This window comes from Morone saxatilis, unplaced genomic scaffold (genome assembly GCF_004916995.1).
Source record: "Morone saxatilis isolate NCDOM2014 unplaced genomic scaffold, NCSU_SB_2.0 Contig7, whole genome shotgun sequence".
Classification (NCBI taxonomy): Eukaryota; Metazoa; Chordata; class Actinopteri; family Moronidae; genus Morone; species Morone saxatilis.
The window spans coordinates 8,964,497-8,982,300 of record NW_023340246.1 but is presented as its reverse complement, the minus strand read 5'-3'; the positions used below and the strand labels follow the sequence as shown (position 1 = coordinate 8,982,300).

Sequence of the window (17,804 nt, the reverse complement as noted above, 5' to 3'; positions counted from 1 at the left end):
ACACACACACACACACACCACTAGTGGTAGAAAAAATCAGCAATAAAAAGTTAAACCCAGATTACCAAAATCTTTTTAATGAAGTAATAATAATGTACAATATAAAACTAAAACAGAAAAATAAAAAAAGATGCCATGATAGTAACAACAAATATTGTCTTTGTGACTCTCCTGAACGCAGCAGATACTGAGAGCTGCATGTTATTGTACAGTTTGTTGATAGAGACGCCGGTTCTGAGAGATTCTTCACTTCAGAGATTTTCTATATATATCTCTGTTCTTTTGAAATCTGTTCAAGCGATTATTTTTGAGCATCATAGAGCAAAATCAACCTGGGTTTTTCACTTCGCAACAAGCGGAGATTTTGGAAATCCAGGGTTCTTGTTTATAAAAGTACAATAACCATTTGTAATCCTTACTTTAAGTCAAGCAGAATAAGTAATGGAATTTTTTTTTCAAAAACTCAAAATATTTAGGGTACGCATGTGCAAGTCCACTGTCATAATGGTACCTCTGTTTGTGTTTACCCATGCCACCTACATAGGTGTGTGCGTGTGCTGTGTGGAGGAGGGTGAGGCAGCGGCGGAGGATGACGAGAGCGAGGAGGTGGGGGGCTGAGGGGTGGAGGAGGAGGCGGAGGAGGCGGAGGAAGCGGAGGCGGCGGTGGCAGCTGACGACGAAGTCTCTATCATGCTGCTGTGTGTGATGAAGCGCAGTCGCAGCTTCATGGCTGGACGCAGAGTCATGATGATTTTCTCCACCTAGAGACAGAGAAACCGAAGAACAGGAGTACACAGGTGAAGTTAGATAGATAGGCAGCAATGTAGTGATGACAAAGATAGGTAGATCAAGACTGTTTCAGTTTAGAAAAAACAACAAAATACAAATACACGTATCACATTCATTTATATAACATCACTTGTTCTGAATCGGAGTACTCAAAATATAACACATACAGATCAGGTAAAGATTACCCTCAGTTTTTAATGGTGGCTTTTTTTAAATGAATTACTTGAAAAGTCCATTTAAGTACAGTCTTGTCTAAGCTTCAAGCACAAAGTGGAGCGACAGTTTCATCTCCTCTAATTAACTCCGGTGTCAGGTCTGGACTGGAGTGCTGCGCAGGAGGTGACAGATTCAAACTAAAAATGGGAACTGAAAACACAAAACTGTCTCCTGAAGTTCACAGATGTCATCTTACTTGAAGTCTGGGCAACAAAGGTCATTCATCATTAATAAGAAAAAGATCTCACCTGCTCCTTCACACTGTCTCCAGTGTACATGTATTTGATGTGATAGAGGAAGTCACAGATTGGGTCCATGTAGCTGAGATGTTGGCAGTGTTGGTCGACCGCCTGGAGCATCTCATAGAAGGCCACACCAATCTGAAATACACAAATACAGAGGTATATTTAAAAAAAAAAAGTAAACTAAAGCACTTGTCATCTAATGATATATCCTCAAACTTTTGTGTGTACCTCCAACATGCATCGTGTTCTCTCTTGCTGGAAGCGCTGCAGGAACGGCCCCACCAGGTGATACACGTAGAGTAACTGGAACTCTGTCTGGACGACGGGCTTCAGCGTCTCTGACAGAAATCTACGCACACACAGACACAAATGTATGATGACATGTCAACCACAAGTCATATGTGGGAAAAACAGCATATAGAAGGGCTATAGAAGGACATAAAGAGAGAGAGAAAATAGAGTAACGAGACAGACAGACTGAGGAAAGGAGACATTCTTACTTAGGAATCAGAGACAGCTGTCCGATGGATGAGTGATGCCAGACAGCGTGAGCTAACGCTAGCACGTAACTGCAGTTCATTTCGCTGTAGCTCTGGTGGCAGGCTGTGAAGTCCAGTAAGGCGAAGGGATACCCCGCCCACTCTGTCTCTGATGTCAGTGCCGGAGAGCCAATCACAGACACGATGCGGTCGTGGAGAACGATCCAGTAGGGCTCCTGGAAGAGGGGGACACGAAGGTGGTGAACAAACTTGATGTGAAATGGTAAAGAACTGCGATGATCTTGTTTCAAGCGTTCTTACAGGAAGTGCGGTTATCACAAGTCCAATGGCATTCATCCAAGCTGTGATGTTCTCTCTGGGAACAAGAGGTTGGCTAAAAGGTGAAAGAAAACATGGTCTGACTCATCAGTAATTCAAACTCTTATATCACCAGTACACGCATCCAAAAATATGACTAAAAACGCACTTCTACCAAAATCCTCAAAATAACCTTCATCAGTACAAATCGGAGCCATTAACTGTCTAAAGATAACACACTGTTTTTGACGATTTTTACCTCTTCAACACAACGTTGAGCAGAGCGTTCCCAACATCTTTTCCCGGCACGGCCAAAGCCATTAGCTCCACACAGGTGACGTGCAGGGCATGGGCCGCGGGGTTTGGGAACTCGTTGAACCTCCAGTCACAGTTGGGGAAGGGACCGGGTGACTTTCCAGCCATGGGTGAGAGAGAGTTAAAGAAAACTATATAAAGGTCACTGGAGGAGAAAACAAGCTTCAATAGGGGCTGAATGTTCGATGTGTCCTTGTTTTAATTACATGATTATACTTATATATCCATGAGACACTTCAGTAACTCCTCTCTGTTGTAAAAGCTACACTGGCTGCAATAAAATGACCTTAGATTAAATTAACTACAGATGTAAAAGCAATTTACTATGTGCCTCTAAAGCAAAGAGGCATTAAGAGAGATTAGAATTATTGGCAGTAAGGGTAAATATATTATTCAGGTACCCCAGAGGCCTTTTTATTAGCCAGTATCAAAGTCAGTTACAGAGACCACTGACAGATCCCTCTGCCAACAGGGGGAGATTAATGAAGGATATTGTCCACCAGGCGTCCAATCAGCTTGCAGTAGTAGGTGTCATCAGGGATCCATACGTTGTCCTCTCTTGGGTTCATGCCAAACTTCAGGTAGGTTTCACTAAGGCACCAACCTGGGGTACGGTTGTCCTGAAAAAGAATTATATGGTAAATATAACCAATACAAATAAATGACAGTTGTAGTTACACACGCAAAATAACAACAAGGAACCATACACGTATAGTTTTAATAAAAAATATATCCTCTAAGTTGGGTGTCTGTGTCTCTTTCACCTCCCTCTGCCTACCTTCAATGAAGACATGATGGCGTGCACCAGTTTTCTCTTCAGATTGGTTCTGTCCCGCAGATGTCGCTCGTAGTAATGAAGTGTGTTGTACAGGTAGGTGACTGGGCGGTCTGCACACAAACACAGCAGTCAATACAAAACAGTGTGCACAAACAATGACCTTAACATTTCCTTCACATCCCAGGCTCGTCTGCCCCTACTCATCCATGTCATTTATTGCTATTGCTCTTTTTCTTATTCGAAACCTGCTCCCTCTTTCATCCACGCAAATCTTCTCTTATTTTAAGTCAATCTCACCGTGGAACTTGTACAGCCCTCCCAGATGATCCAGCAGCGTTTCCAGGGACTTCGAGACAGGAAGAAGCTCCAGGAAGCGGTGGATGACGATGTCAAAGACAGGCAGAAAGCGAAGGCATACGTTGCCAAAGTAGATGGGCAGGTACTGAGGCTGGAGATGCATGGGAGGGTTAACCTGGTCTGCAAGTCCCTCAAAGTACAGCTTCTCTGGGTATTTCTGGTAAAGGAACAGCAAACATTAAAAATCAAAATGGTATTGCATCTTCAGAGCTGGGTTTCTCTCTTCATTTCACTGTTTTCGACCGAGGTCTTGTTCAAATCAGATGGATCGACTGTGATAATGATGTGAGTTTTTGTTCCTTGCATACCTTGTGGTAGCTCATGTGCTTGTTATGCCAGTCACTCTGCAGCCAGTGTTCAGGAGCGTTCTCCTTGACAAAATCGTTGACTCGGTTCCTGAAGTCGTTGGGCTTCAGCAGCAGCAGCTGGATTATGAAATAACAAACCTGAGCCTCATTGCCCTCGTGGCTACGCATCGCCTGTAAGAAGAGCAAGGAGAAGTGAGACACACAGACCTTGCCATACAGTAGAAATATCTCTCTGTATGCAAGTTTCTCCTCACCAGACACAGGATGAGCCTGTCCAAAGTGACTATGTTGTATTTCCAGACCATGTCGTTGAGTATTTCGATGCACTTGTTGAGCTGCTGTCCGCCGGCTGATGTTGAGAATTCATAAACGAGGAAGTCTGCAAATGTTCGCACGTGAGCCACCAGTGCACGAGCCCCGATACGCTCCAACACCCTGAGGGACACAAAAAAAATGAGGGTACAGTTAGCTCATCATCCCACAGAAAAACATGAATTCTCCCACTGGACTAATTAGCTACAGATGTTGTTTAGAGACTTGGGAATGATCCCACAGCGGGCCAATTAGTGTAAATTCTAAATTCCAGAACATCAGTGGTGAGATGGGTCATTACCACATGTTCCTTTTTTATAGGCATGTACAAAGTCTGTGACTGTGTGAATAGATTCTGTATCTGTAGAGACAAAATAATGACAACAAACCTGAAGCCTATCTGGTTAATGTGGTCCGTCTCCAGCAGCATCTTCCACAGCAGACAGAGGAACAGTGGGGGTGAGCCCTGCATGGAGAAGTGGGTAATGATGTCATTCTCATTGGCCATGGACTTCCACTTCCTGTACTCCTCTTCCACGTTCTTTTTCAGGTTGAATCGAGATTCCTGAGGAACGTTGTTCTGTTTGAAGAACGCCTGAGAGGAAAAGAAATAGAGAGAGGGGTCATTAAAACAGGATGAATGCACCTGATCTGAGATCAGAATAAAATTGTAGTTTGGATTTGTCAGTGTGATTCATGCTTAAGAGACCACAATGCACCTGTAGGGGAGCAGGGAAGCAGGAAAGTGTGTGGGACGCCCAGTTATGAGGCGTAAAGTTCATGATGGTCTGGAGGATGTCTTTACACCAAGTCCCATGGATGGAGTCAGAGCCTGTGAAAAAATCTAAACACAGACACAAAAAGAAGGCAATTTAAGAGAATATGTAAAACTGGGGTTGTTGTGCGGTCAGTTCAACTGACATATAACTGGTAGAAATAAACAAGGAAGGAAAGAACTGTACAAACTGCAGAATAACACAGAGAGGAACTAAGATCAAAAGAAGTTAATCCAGAATGACTGCTACCTGTGACGTGTGTGGCTCTGGCCAGGGTGAGGATCAAGGCTCGGTTCAGCTCTTCAGACTCGGCCGAAAGAACAGTTTTTGGGTCGTTAAGGAAGCGGGTGAACTGCGGCTGCACCTCTGAACTCCCCAAGGCTGTGATTAACCGCAGTGCTGTGCTCTCAACACTGGTGGAAGAGACACACACATAGCAAGACAGATCATTATCATCCTGATTATGTTTTTTGTCTTTTTTAATTAGTAACAGTGGAGGTGGGCACAATAAAAAAACAACACGTGTACAGTGTTGTCGATTATGTTAAATATATGTGAATGTGAACATCCACATTACCATAGATGCAGCTGGTTCTGGTTGGTTTGCGGTACAGCAGCCAGACTGTGCAGGTGACTCAGCAGCTGGACTCTGTAGTGTGGCTGGATGTGGTGCATCCTGTAGCTGAACATCTCCAGTAACGTGTGAAGGATTCCCCATGCTTGAGACTTGAACACGTTAGGCAGCAACTGACCTGAACAGACGGAGGGTGACACATTATTCTACATGTGTCTGCTTGCCCAAAAATTATGTGAAACACAGATGTTCTGAGTCAGTCTGCTTAAAATGCAACCCAGTGGACGAGCAGTGATGACTGAATACAAATTGGACCAGGTCATGCTGAAAGAGTTATAACACAGAGTTATACATTCTGAAAACATAGTAGATCCCTGATAAAGACAGATTTCCCCCCTCAATTGTGTTCATATTCATAAGAAACAATTATGCATAGGTGGGTTTTTAGAAACATGAGATTACCTTGCCGCCTCCTTAAATGTTATTGCAATTAGTGAATGAATATGTTTAAATGTGCACATTGATGAATGTCCACTTTGGACACAATGTGAATCGAATAGCTGAGCTTTTAATATTTTTTTCTTACTGTTTTGTTGCTGGACCTTGGCTTTAGTGGTGCCTCAGTAAATATGACTTTATACTGAAAAGTGACTTAATTATATCTTAAAGGTAAATGTTTGCTGCCTGATAATCTATGATTATGATGATTAAGTTTGAGGCGTGTGCTAACATTTAATATTGTGACTGTCAACTCTTGTTCTTTAGCGAACATAATGATGTGATACTGAAAAGAGGCATCCAATTTACACTTTGTCAGTCAGTCTGAAGTTAACATCTTTTCAACACAGTGGACATTTTCAGTGAATTAAAATGTTTCTGTAACTCACTGATGAATCCTTTGATGCCCAATGACTCGATCTCCATGTAGACTAAGAGTCTGCTGTATGTTTCTACGAGTGCAGGGGCCAGGGCAATGCTGGATTTGGCTTGAGCCAGCTTTATTACCCGCGTGGCAATACTGTGGATCAGACTGTAGGCAGGCAGACAGACAGACAGGGACAAAGAGACTGGATGAGAGACAGTTCAATGCATTTTTATAAATTATTAGTGTAGCTCTCTGTATAATTAATTGTATCTACATATCAATCAAACAAAGCACCTACATTTTTTAAAATTAACTAATCTGTATATCCTACCTCATTTTTGCATGCACTGTGAGTGAATCCAGCAGGTTCATGGGCAGTGGGGTGACAGATCCTGACGCCATGCAGTTTGTGCCAGGTAGGTTGATCCTCATAGATCCGTTCCCATAGATGGTCTCTACCAGGACGCCCATCGGCAGAGTGAAGCACTCTGAGTTGGTGCTGTAGGCGTTACACAGCAGGGCAATCTTGTAGTCTGACATGCCCAGAGTCTTGTTACGCAGTGACTGCTGGAGAAACCTAACAGACAGGAGGGATGGAAGCAGAAAGATGTTGTATATTCGTACAGTATTTCCGTGTACAGTTGTTTGGAAGCATGCGTATGTGGAAGTGCGCAGTTTTGAGGTATTAATTGACCTAAAAGGGCATATTTCAGGGTCCAGTATGTTAAAGACACGTACTCATGGTGTAGTTTCAGAGAGTGTGGTATGGGTATCTGTAGTTTGGAGTTGTCGTTCTGAGCTTTGCGGTTCAGGTGGATCCAGATGCAGGTCATGGCAAAGGAATGAGTGGACTGGGGCTTGTTAATATCTGGAACTGGAATACACTGGAGTGGGAGAGAAAACGCAGATAAATCTGACAGTACTACTTACAGAACATATTAAGATGCCTAGCATTAGCACTTCTACTACTGCTACTCCTACCAAAACTTCTGTACTAGTGCCAATAAAAAGCTGGATAAATAATAAGATACACAGTACTAAAGACAAGAAATAATGCAATGAAATGGGGCTTGACTAATAATAAACTAAATAATTTTTTGGCAGATGTGTACCTCTTTTTCTGGGTAAAGCAGGTCAAAGAGCTTCATGACGGGCAGGAAGTCAGCTAAAGCGTTCTTCTGAATGCTTCCTGATATGAACTGCAGCAAGACCCACATCAGGTGGTCTCTCCCTTTAATGAGACCCCTACCTGCAAGCTAGAGAGAAAGACCAACAACAACAAGTGTCACAACAGGGATCAAATAATATAATATAAAATTGTTTAATTTTGTTTTTAACAAGCCACAGAGACCATACAGCTAGACTTAACCATTTCATTTTAGCAGAAGGTTGTGAGCCCAACCATTTTTTTTTTTTAACCAGTATGCTACGGCATAAGCAGCCTTCCAGATGCTTGATTAGTATGTGTTTGTTTACACCGTGAAAATGTATTTCCTGTTAGCAGTTGCTGCATGTTGGTGTCTTGGGATGGAATAAGCTACTTCCTTTAATTAATGTGTAATTCTCCATCTAGATAGTATTACATTATAGAATGTGGAGATACAGTTGTTGTCTTCAATGACAATTTTGTTTTGGGAATTTTTACATTTTTTTTGTTTCTATTTTCTTAATGTCAGACACTGAATGCCTGTTTCCATTGAGGTTGGTGGACAGAAATAAGTCCATAACTTTATATTTTTCCCTGACAAAGTCTAATATGTAATATGTAAATATATTTAGGATTATTGTCAATCATTAACTTTCGCTCCTTCCTCTGCTATCCCTCTTTACCTTTTGATGTAACGACAGCCCATGTGTGGGGAAACTCGCGAACTGAAACAAACACAGAAGAGAGATGAGCTGGGAGGAGAGGGCTAGTTCCTCCGATATCGGCGTCAAAGTGTTCCTCTGTCTCAGACCGCTCCATGGCGTACACCACGAGGTCCACCAGCTGCTCCTCCAGCACTGGGCAGCGCTGCTTATGCTGGCAGGGGAGGAGGGGAGTGTTAAAGGATAAAGAAAATAGTGGGCAGGGGAGAGAAGGGAAGTTAAACGGAGAAAGGGAGGGAAAGACGTCCAAGGAGAGAAAGAAAAGGGAGAAGGAAATGTGGAAAGACAGAGGAAAAGGAAGGGAGAGGAAAGACAGAGGGTGGGAGAGAATGAGGGATTAAATTACTTCATATACACATTTCCATGTTATAGATGCTCAAACAGTTGTTAGACATTGACTTATAAAACCTTTTCCCATCACTTGCATGCAGGACGGCATCTCCTTCCTGCTTCTGTCAGCTGTGTAAATCTTCCTCCTGCCCCTTTTCCACATTTACTTTTATCTCCCAATGCTCTGGTATATAAATAATATTAATGCAAACATAGTGTAACGTTCACAAACGTGAACCTGAGCTCCGCAGAGGTTTTGTGCTGGTATTTTTAAGGTAATGTAGGATCCAAATGTTTCCATACAGAAATGCATAATATGTCTACATAACTGGGGTATCTGAACCAGCAATGTTGAGACTTCTGTATGTAAAAGGGACTGAAAGACGAGAGGAGAGAGGGAATGAGGCACGGGAATCAAGAGAAAGTCAAAAAATGGCAGGGAAGGCAGGTTAACAAGATCATGTGGATGACTGTGTAGACATGGCACTGTTACACCAATAGTAGAGGTGTAATGCAACTGAGTTTCATTGAAAACATTCATAGTATTTAACTATTTCAGACTATATGATCTATTATTTACTACATTGTTTACTATATTTACAGACCAATCCAAAACAAGATACTGGTCTTCTAAACATTTTCTTATTAACCCAGGGTGTGACACTTAACTTCACCCATCTGTGACAGAGCAGAAGGAGTGTGTATCTCTGCAGTGGCCAACCACTGAAGGACTAACAGCCCTTTTCACACAACACAGCGAGGCACAGCACAGCACAGAGCATTATGACACAGCACAGCACAAAACACCAAACCAAACAGTGCAACGCATTCCTGCATGCAGGCTAACGGGTTTAGGAAGGTGGGGAGGTGGTGTGATTGGGAAGAAGACGAGCTGCGAGGCTGACCATCACTTCTCTTCCTCTGCCAATAAGCACACGCACACATACACGCTCACACAGAAAGAAGGAGGGCAAGAGAAAAACAAAGAAGAAGGGAGAGAAAGAGAGAAGGATCCACAGCCATATCTTCTGTCTACTGTACAAAGAAATCAACACAACCTAGTTACATCCCAAATCCAGTGTCCTAGAAACAGTAAAAACCATACCAGCTGTCATCCACCTCCCTACATCCCAAAACCTCAGCCAGGGGAAAACTGGTGTGTATCTAGAGCAAATACAATTTAAAGGTAATTTTCACAGCAATATACCAGGAAGCAATTTAACGGTCTCTTTTTCCCCTGAAAAAATAGTATTGATCCACCAACAATAGTGCTCACTGCTGGTCTTTAATTGTGCAACAAGTAGAACGTCACTTATCTGCACCTGACAGTTCACTTCAGACTCTCAGACTACATATAATGAGTATATTGGTAAAAGAGCTAAACGTTGTCCTATTGTGGAAACACTCAACAACTCATCCAGCTCAAACTTTATGAGTCAGTATGTGTTTGATTTATTTCTGAGTGTGAGGGTGAAATGTTAATTTCACTCTGAACTGCTGAAAATAAACAAAAAGCCCAAGAAAAGCTGAAACTGTACCAGCTGTCATATTGTTTGCTGCAGGGATGATGGGTCATGGGTTAAAATGCCGCCCTCAGTAGTTGTTTCTGTAGATTTAAGATTGTATGTAACTAATTACTAAATTATGTAGCCTGTAACTAATTATATGAAGAGCTGAGAAAAACACAGGGTTTTGAGGTAATATCCAAACAAATTTAACTGATGTTGTTGCTTGTAGTTTGTTATGCACTGCTGCTCAGTGCCATTAATCAGTAGTGATGCAAAAGGTACAAACTGGAGGAAAAAAAACAAGTCACAAAGTCATCAACCACGCGCATCATCAACCAATGAACACCACAAAACACAGGTCAGAGTTTACTCATCCAGTCAAACAGCCAATCAGAATCACTCATCAGCCAACCTGGGCAAAACACTGACCAAAAAAGAAAAAGATAAAATATAGTGTAAGGAGCATGCGGCTTCGTAATCCACACTTTGCCATGTCTTCCATTTTTGAAGCTGCCTGAGCTGATGTAATTTAAATTAGTATGCTGTCCAAGCCTGGAACGTTGTAATTACAAAAAAAAAACCACTGGAAAGACAAGAGCTACTCTTTGGAGAATAGATAATGTAAAGAGAATGACGAATTGAAGCCAGCAGAGCATGAACATTACAAATTACAGGCCATTTATTTAAGAAACTTTTATCACTTTCACAAATGCAATTAAGTGTCCGGATAGCACAAGCTGCATAGAAATAAAGTTAAGTAATGTAGCAGCATCAAAACTCCAAAAATGAGTTTAGACTGGAAGTAGAAGACATGACAATGAAAATCCTTTAGACCTACCAACTCACAATGCCAACCTAAAAATAAATAAATTGATAATGATTAATTGACCCGTAGATTCCTGGTATACTGTATGGTACAACTGGTGATCACTGCCTGGCTATTGCAGTGCACTCTAGTTAAATGTTAACCAAGCATAATAAACTGTATTGCTATACCAGTTAAGACCACTATTTAGTGAAAATAGAGTAGTTTTGCCCAGGTCAGCCCAACAGAAAGCAGCATAGAGGTCAGACACGAGAGGGCCTCGCTAACAACAGGCAAGGACCAGACTACATTCATACATGCAGTGCAGCAGGACTTGAAATGTCAACAGCAGGGTTTAAAATCAGAAATACTTAATGTCAACTTGTTAAGCTGGAACCACAGGCTGTATATAATGGCTGGGAGTAAACACACTGTTTTCTAATGACAAAAACTGCAGTCTAAAAGGTTCTGTAACTGTATGATCGGTTTAATTAAAGACCATCCAGGTTTGAAAAATCAAATATTAAATGATCACTGTATGCACACTGGGCACTGATCACAGCGCAGCAAATATATGTGGGTGAGGTGTATTAAACATTAACATAACAAGCAATTCCAATGTTGCAAAACCATTATAAATGAACCATTACCATTATAAATTTAGGCAGTAAGCAGTAATGAGCTGCTTAGGGCTTATTCACCTCTATAGGAGCAGCAATAGTGACCAGTTAGTAATGGCTAATGGCTCGTGTAATGGCTTGTCATTTTCTAAAAGCCTGCACTATTAAAATAGGCCATGAATTCTATTTTTGGGATTCGTTTCTTGTTATGCTCAGAATATTGCCTAATACAGAAATACTGAATATTAACAGAAATGTTGGCCATTTATGGCTTCAATCAATACATTTTATTCTAACACTCTGCACTCATTCTGCTTCATTACAGGCAGCGATAAGGCAGATTGCAAACTCATGTTACTGAAAATGTGACAGGAAACAATTTTATTGCACAGCACCCTATTAACTGAACAAATCATCCATGGTTAATGATCCACAAACAGCCTGCTTATCTGCTGTCTATCATACTTATTTCATTTACCTGCTGTTCTGTCTATGTACCTACCCAGTATTTATTTATTTGGCCACATCTGTCTCTTTTTCTACTATGAAGCCCTGCTGTGACCATCTCAAGCTCTGTAGCATTTCTCTTTACTCCCATCTCAAATTGTCTTTTCTATTTTTTATTTTTTTTTGTCCAGTTTCCCATTTCTATCAGCGTGCCTAAAAGGCTAAGCGTCCAATGGGCTGGTTAGTTGGTAGGTCGGGCAACCAGGAAGAGAAACAACGACATACCTGGGCAATGTTCAGAGTCTAGAGAGCGCATGGCAGAGAGACAAACAAACACAACACACAACCAGAGGACAAAAGAGAGAGAAAAGAGAGAAACAAAGAAAGAAGGCGAAAGAAACAGAGAGGGGGGAAAAAGGAGAGACAGAGAGAGAGAAAGTGGTGACTAAGGAGCTAGGTTGTTCACTGTACGTTCAGCAAAGTTAGCATCAACTCAGCCAATTCAATAAAGCTGGATTTTGGGGATATTTGTTCAAAATCAAAATCAGAGCTCTGGCCAGTGTTGATTATTCTGCTAACCACAAACTGTGTGGACACAACGAGAGCTGGTCGAACTCTCTCTGTGGTGTTCACTGAGGCCGGCTGAGTTGAAACTGCATGAACCCAACAGGGAAGACTAACACCAGTGCATTATGGGTCAAGCTCACAGCATTGGCTTGCTTTACATATGATCTTATATAGCTGTGTTACTAGGGCAACAAGGGGGGGCGAGGGGTATCAAAGCACGAGAACAAGAAATTAAATAAATAAGAAATAAATAAATAAGAAATAAGAAGAAAACAACCAGGTAAAGATGAACTAAACAAACAGAGAGCAGAATAACAAAGAAGGCAAACTCATGAACAAGATGAGGTAGTGGAATGAGTCAAAAGGAAAAAGGACAGAAAGAGATAAGAATGACAAAGGAGGAACAGTAGGAGCAGATAGGGCAAAGAGAGGAGCAAAGAAAGTGGGGTGGCAAAAACTAAAAAGAGGAGAAAAGTGAGGGCAGCTAGAGGCCTTGGTTTAGAAGCAAAGGAACAAAGGTAGAAGAAGAGATTTTCATACCTGTTTGTTGAGTCCTAACATGTTGCACACCATTTCTCTCGAATATGGCTGTTCCAACACATAGCGCAGTAAACCCGTCTGTGGCTCAAACAGGTCCTACATGACAAAAAGAACATGCAATGTGTTACTGCTTTTATGTATCTGTGTGTAAATGCGTGTGTAGTGTATATATGTTAATATGTTACCTTGTCAAATGGCAGCATGCCTCTCAGTGGGAAGCGGAGAGTAGTGGGGTCTAATTTCCAGGAGTTACAGATGGCCCCGCTATTATTCACTACTGGTAACAAGCTGCACCGACCTGTGGACACACACATTCACACACGAAATGACTAAAAAGAAACACTGCACATACCTTAGTTGCATTATGTCCTACGACTGTAAGTCATAAATATGTGGCATGCAATGTGGCACATGCGCAAGTGTTCTGTTAGCCACAGGGTGCTCTATAGAAATAGAAACAGAAATCTTGTGTGTCTTTATAGTTGTGCTGTGTATTTTCTACTTTGGATCCAAAAAGGAATGGCTCTCATTGAAGCAAACAACAAAACTTTGAAAAGCAAGCTTCCGGCGTGGGTGTGTTTATGTCTCTTACCACAGATAGAGTTGATTCTGGCTGTGGGTCTGAAACTGTCCACAAAGTCTGAAATCAAACTGCCAAGAAGCTACAGACAGAGATGAAATAGAGATAAAGGCATGAGAAATCAGGTATGGACAGGAGAGAAACATGTTTAAAAAAAGAACGATTTGTTGGATACACATGAAACCCACACATACCCAGTGTGACAGCTGTCCCTCTGGATACATTTTTATGATTTCTGTGATGGCAAAGTAAGCTGGCAGGAGGCAGGCATTTCTGTCCAGGATATACTCCACTACCTAGAATACACACAAAGAAAAAACAAAACAAAAAATGATAGATTTGGTATGCTTACAGATAATTATTCAAACAGCCCATCAGATTGAAAAATAAAATAAATCACAAATAATAACATTTAATAAGTGAATGACAGGAAAATACCTCTCTAGCAGCGAGAAGCTGTTGGACTATAGCTGAGCTGACGGTGGTAGGAATGGTTTGAATTTTATCCAGCACAGCTTTCAGAAAGTCTCGAACACCCTGAAACACGCACACACACTTCAAATAAAAAATATATCTGATGATGGAAGATTTGAACTGTTGAGAAGAGATGAGAAAAGCAGTGAAAAATTCATAGTGGTATTTATTTAAGATGCTTTAAAAAAGCATTGAGCCAGTATATTTTGGATTTGATGGAATTCTAAAAACTAAAAAAACATCCAGCATTAGATGGTTTCAGTACAAAATATTATCAAGGACTGCTGCCTTAGCTACATGACCACTGCAGACCAAAGATAAGGCTGATGATCTAACAACACTCAAAACAATAATGCATAGCTTACAAGAGGATTTTTTATTCTAAAGGGTTAGGTGATCATAAGAAGCATTGCTGACGTGCTTGTGTGTTTGTGTGTGTATGTATGTGTGTGTGTGTGTGTGTGTGTGACCTTGTAGTCCATCCCTCCAATGATCTTGCGAATCAGTTTGAAGGTCAATGCCCACAGCTGAGTTCTCTCCCACTCCAAACTGTCTGAGCTTATCAGAGCTACACACACCATCCTTCAGACACACAAACAGATTCATTAGATCGACGATTAGGACAAATAACAGACATAATCGATAAGAGTAACATAACAATAGATTAACTATGTTAATGTTAATGGGACTAATGTATCATAAATTAAAATCAAGGCTTTAAATTGTGGAATTATCATAAGGATAATTAATATATTCTAATTATACCTTAAGGCAAGCGCTGCCTAAAATAATCTTACAATATTAGAACAAGAGTGTAAATGAATGCATTATGTTTGTGTGTGTGTGTGTGTGTGTACCTGGGTGGTAACAGACTGGTCTCCACAGCCATTGCTAGACAGTCATAGAGGAAGGAGATCCTTTTGGGACTGTGCTGGCTGTGTATAAACCGCACTATCCACTGCACACACTGTTCATGAGACTCCTGCAGGAAGACATGGATGCAATTAAAAACCCATCCAGCCAATCATTCATCATCATCTGTGTGAGTGTGTGTCTGCCTCTATGTGTTTAGAGACCTGTGGTAGTGTTCCCCAGTATTGTCTGAAGGCTCCAAGACAACTGATCAGCTTAGTCCTCTCATCCTCTGGAGTGTCCATAAACATCCTAAAGCACAACACAGCTGATATTTTAGCCTGCAGATTTTCATTTTAGTTTACTTGTACGGTAAACAGAATGCGTGAGTGTGTGTTTGGAGCCATCTTACCCAGCAAAGGCCTCTTCTATCATCTCAGTTTTCTGAGGAAAGGATGAGAAAAGTAACATTGAAAAAAGGTTATTTGAGAAGATTCTCTATCTTTCTACTGTAGTTTCATCTACCAACATCCCACTTCTTTCCTAATAATAGTTAGTTCATTAATAACAATTCTCATTGCTCAGTCCCATCAGTACACACAGAGGCCAGGTGTCAGAATTTGCTACAGAACAACACCTTATGTTTGATAACAGTGGCTCTCTCAGGGTGAATGCCTGTCAGCAGTGCAGGTGCAGTGCTGGGCAGTACACAAGATTAACTTATTATTATGTAAAACGGTTGTAATTTCCTACGTGATATGAATTTTCATTCACCTCCATACCGGTTCATAGCAGCAATAACTGCTGTAACTCTTTAATAGGCGGCATTATTGTTTTAGCCGCAAGCAGCACTATAGCCGGTGGCAGGCTGTGTAGTGTGTATTAAGAAGGGAACCCTACAATCTACGCAGGCTTCCCTTCTTACTAACATTATAACTTTATAACACAACAATTAATAAGCCACAACTAACCCTCTTTAACAGGTCAAAACACCATGGCACACAATAATTTGTGACAATTAGATTTGTGCAACAGAACATTACAGAAATATATCTTTGAATAGTTACAAAACTTTGAGTCAGTTTATAGTGTTTAAAAAACTGAGTTGTTTGCATATTTTATATATTTTTGAGTTTTTTTTTAATGTAATAAATAACCAACATGTGTTTATGTTATTAACTACTGTTAAAACTAAGTTGTTTTAACTGTTTTACTAAATTGTACTAAATTGTTCACATTCTGCAACTTTTTGATGCATTGTAATTCCTACATATGTTGTCATATCATTTTGTGGGGGCAAGAAAACCTGATAGTAGTCAAAGCCTTCAGTATATAGTATACATGGTGGCATTAAAATGTTTTTATATTCTATGTACTTCTGACAGTACAAACCTATGTAAAGGCCCAGTCATACCACCCAGCACTAGTGCAGTGTAATGATTATATATTATTCAAACACAGATGTAGGGGGACTTCCTTTATCTAGTGTTATTGCCCTCTCTCAATGCTGCTTCTCACTGTCAACCAGCAAGTAAAAAATACTTTGGGGGTTTTGATGCATACAGTTAAAGGCACTGATGTTAAATGATGACTGGGTAGATGCACAATTAGTTCACACTGTCTGTGAAAGATTTCGCACTTTCTTGGTTTGAAAATAAATACTAGTTTTCCAAAGTAACATTCTTGTGTAAACCTGTGCATTAAAAAGCTGCAATAAATGACACACAAGTACTTCTATTTAGCTAATAAATGTCAAGAACTTGTAGACACAATGCAGAAAGTCTACAACCTCTGATTGTTTCGATGAAAGTAATAGTTTAAATTATAAAAGTTAGCTACAGCGTAACTGTATTTAGAAACAAGTCCTATTTAGCTATGTTTTTAGGATTAATCTTTTGCCAAACACAGCAGGTTTAGGAGTGAACATTGGATGTTAAGGGCTAACGGTGTCGGAAATGCTAACTACTGTTAGCTTTTAAACGCAGTTAATAAAGATGAAAATTACCACAACATCCTCAAAGATGCTCTGGAGCTGCGTTTCCATCGAGAGCGCCATGTTTGCATGAAAAAAGTGCCACTTTTATATCAAACCATCACACAAATCTACCAGCTTCCTCCCTTCACTGACAATGGCATCAACGAGCTACATGCTAACAGGCACCGGGATGAATGCGCCGAGTGACGTGCAACCGCAAAAACAATCCGGAGTCACACCCAGACACAAGCTGCACAGTTCCGCCTCATTTCGTCGCCGTGCTGTGGTCACTCTTGTGCCGTTCAATAATAAAAGCTATTGATAGTTTTAACATATCATTGATTATTTGAACAGATTTGTTCCATACTGCTTACAGTCGCCATTTCTTTTTAAAATCTATATTGTCTGAAGTGTGACCTCTTCGGCATAATAGAGGCTGTGTGAAATGGAGACATATGTTTGTTGTCCACCAGATGTCACTATGGACGGTGTTAATGAAAAGCTCTTCCTTTTGTTGGTGTTGTTTAATCAGTCGTGTTTTAATTCATTTTAGGAACTCCCGTGAAATTATTTGTAATTAAGGTGTAGTAAAGAAAAAAGTTTACTGTGTAACTTAAAACCCGTCAGTAGTGAAACATTTGCTGCTGATGTAAAAAAAATGTAAAAAAGAGTGTCAAGGTTATCCAGATAACTCAATAACCTGCTTCTTGGAACAGCTCCGAGAACAATTTTCACAAGGCAATTTTGATGTTTCTCCAACAGCCATTAAGCTACTTTATTTCAGAACTGACTATAATCTACAAAAACATTGTAAAAAAAAAGCTTGTGCAGGGAAGGTAGGGAGCTAAAGCTTGAACAAATACTCATCCTGAAAACTCAAAGCAACATTAACAGAATTACATTAA

At 40.7% G+C, this 17,804-nt stretch overlaps 1 protein-coding gene across 1 annotated transcript; it reads right to left on the bottom strand.

The window, feature by feature from the left end:
• Positions 1–57: 57 nt before the first annotated feature.
• On the bottom strand, positions 58–17,102 carry med23 (mediator complex subunit 23). The gene is given in 32 exon segments (XM_035678144.1): positions 58–761; positions 1,254–1,385; positions 1,479–1,599; positions 1,751–1,965; positions 2,051–2,123; positions 2,307–2,472; positions 2,856–2,982; positions 3,141–3,250; positions 3,438–3,654; positions 3,806–3,976; positions 4,060–4,240; positions 4,507–4,712; positions 4,837–4,961; positions 5,143–5,306; positions 5,471–5,645; positions 6,355–6,497; positions 6,664–6,909; positions 7,071–7,216; positions 7,445–7,588; positions 8,163–8,217; positions 8,219–8,355; positions 12,197–12,214; positions 13,019–13,114; positions 13,204–13,316; positions 13,611–13,680; positions 13,793–13,894; positions 14,037–14,135; positions 14,543–14,654; positions 14,930–15,054; positions 15,149–15,236; positions 15,337–15,368; positions 16,930–17,102. Coding segments are annotated over 32 exon segments (4,185 nt in total). The 5' UTR covers positions 16,981–17,102; the 3' UTR covers positions 58–536.
• Positions 17,103–17,804: the final 702 nt, after the last annotated feature.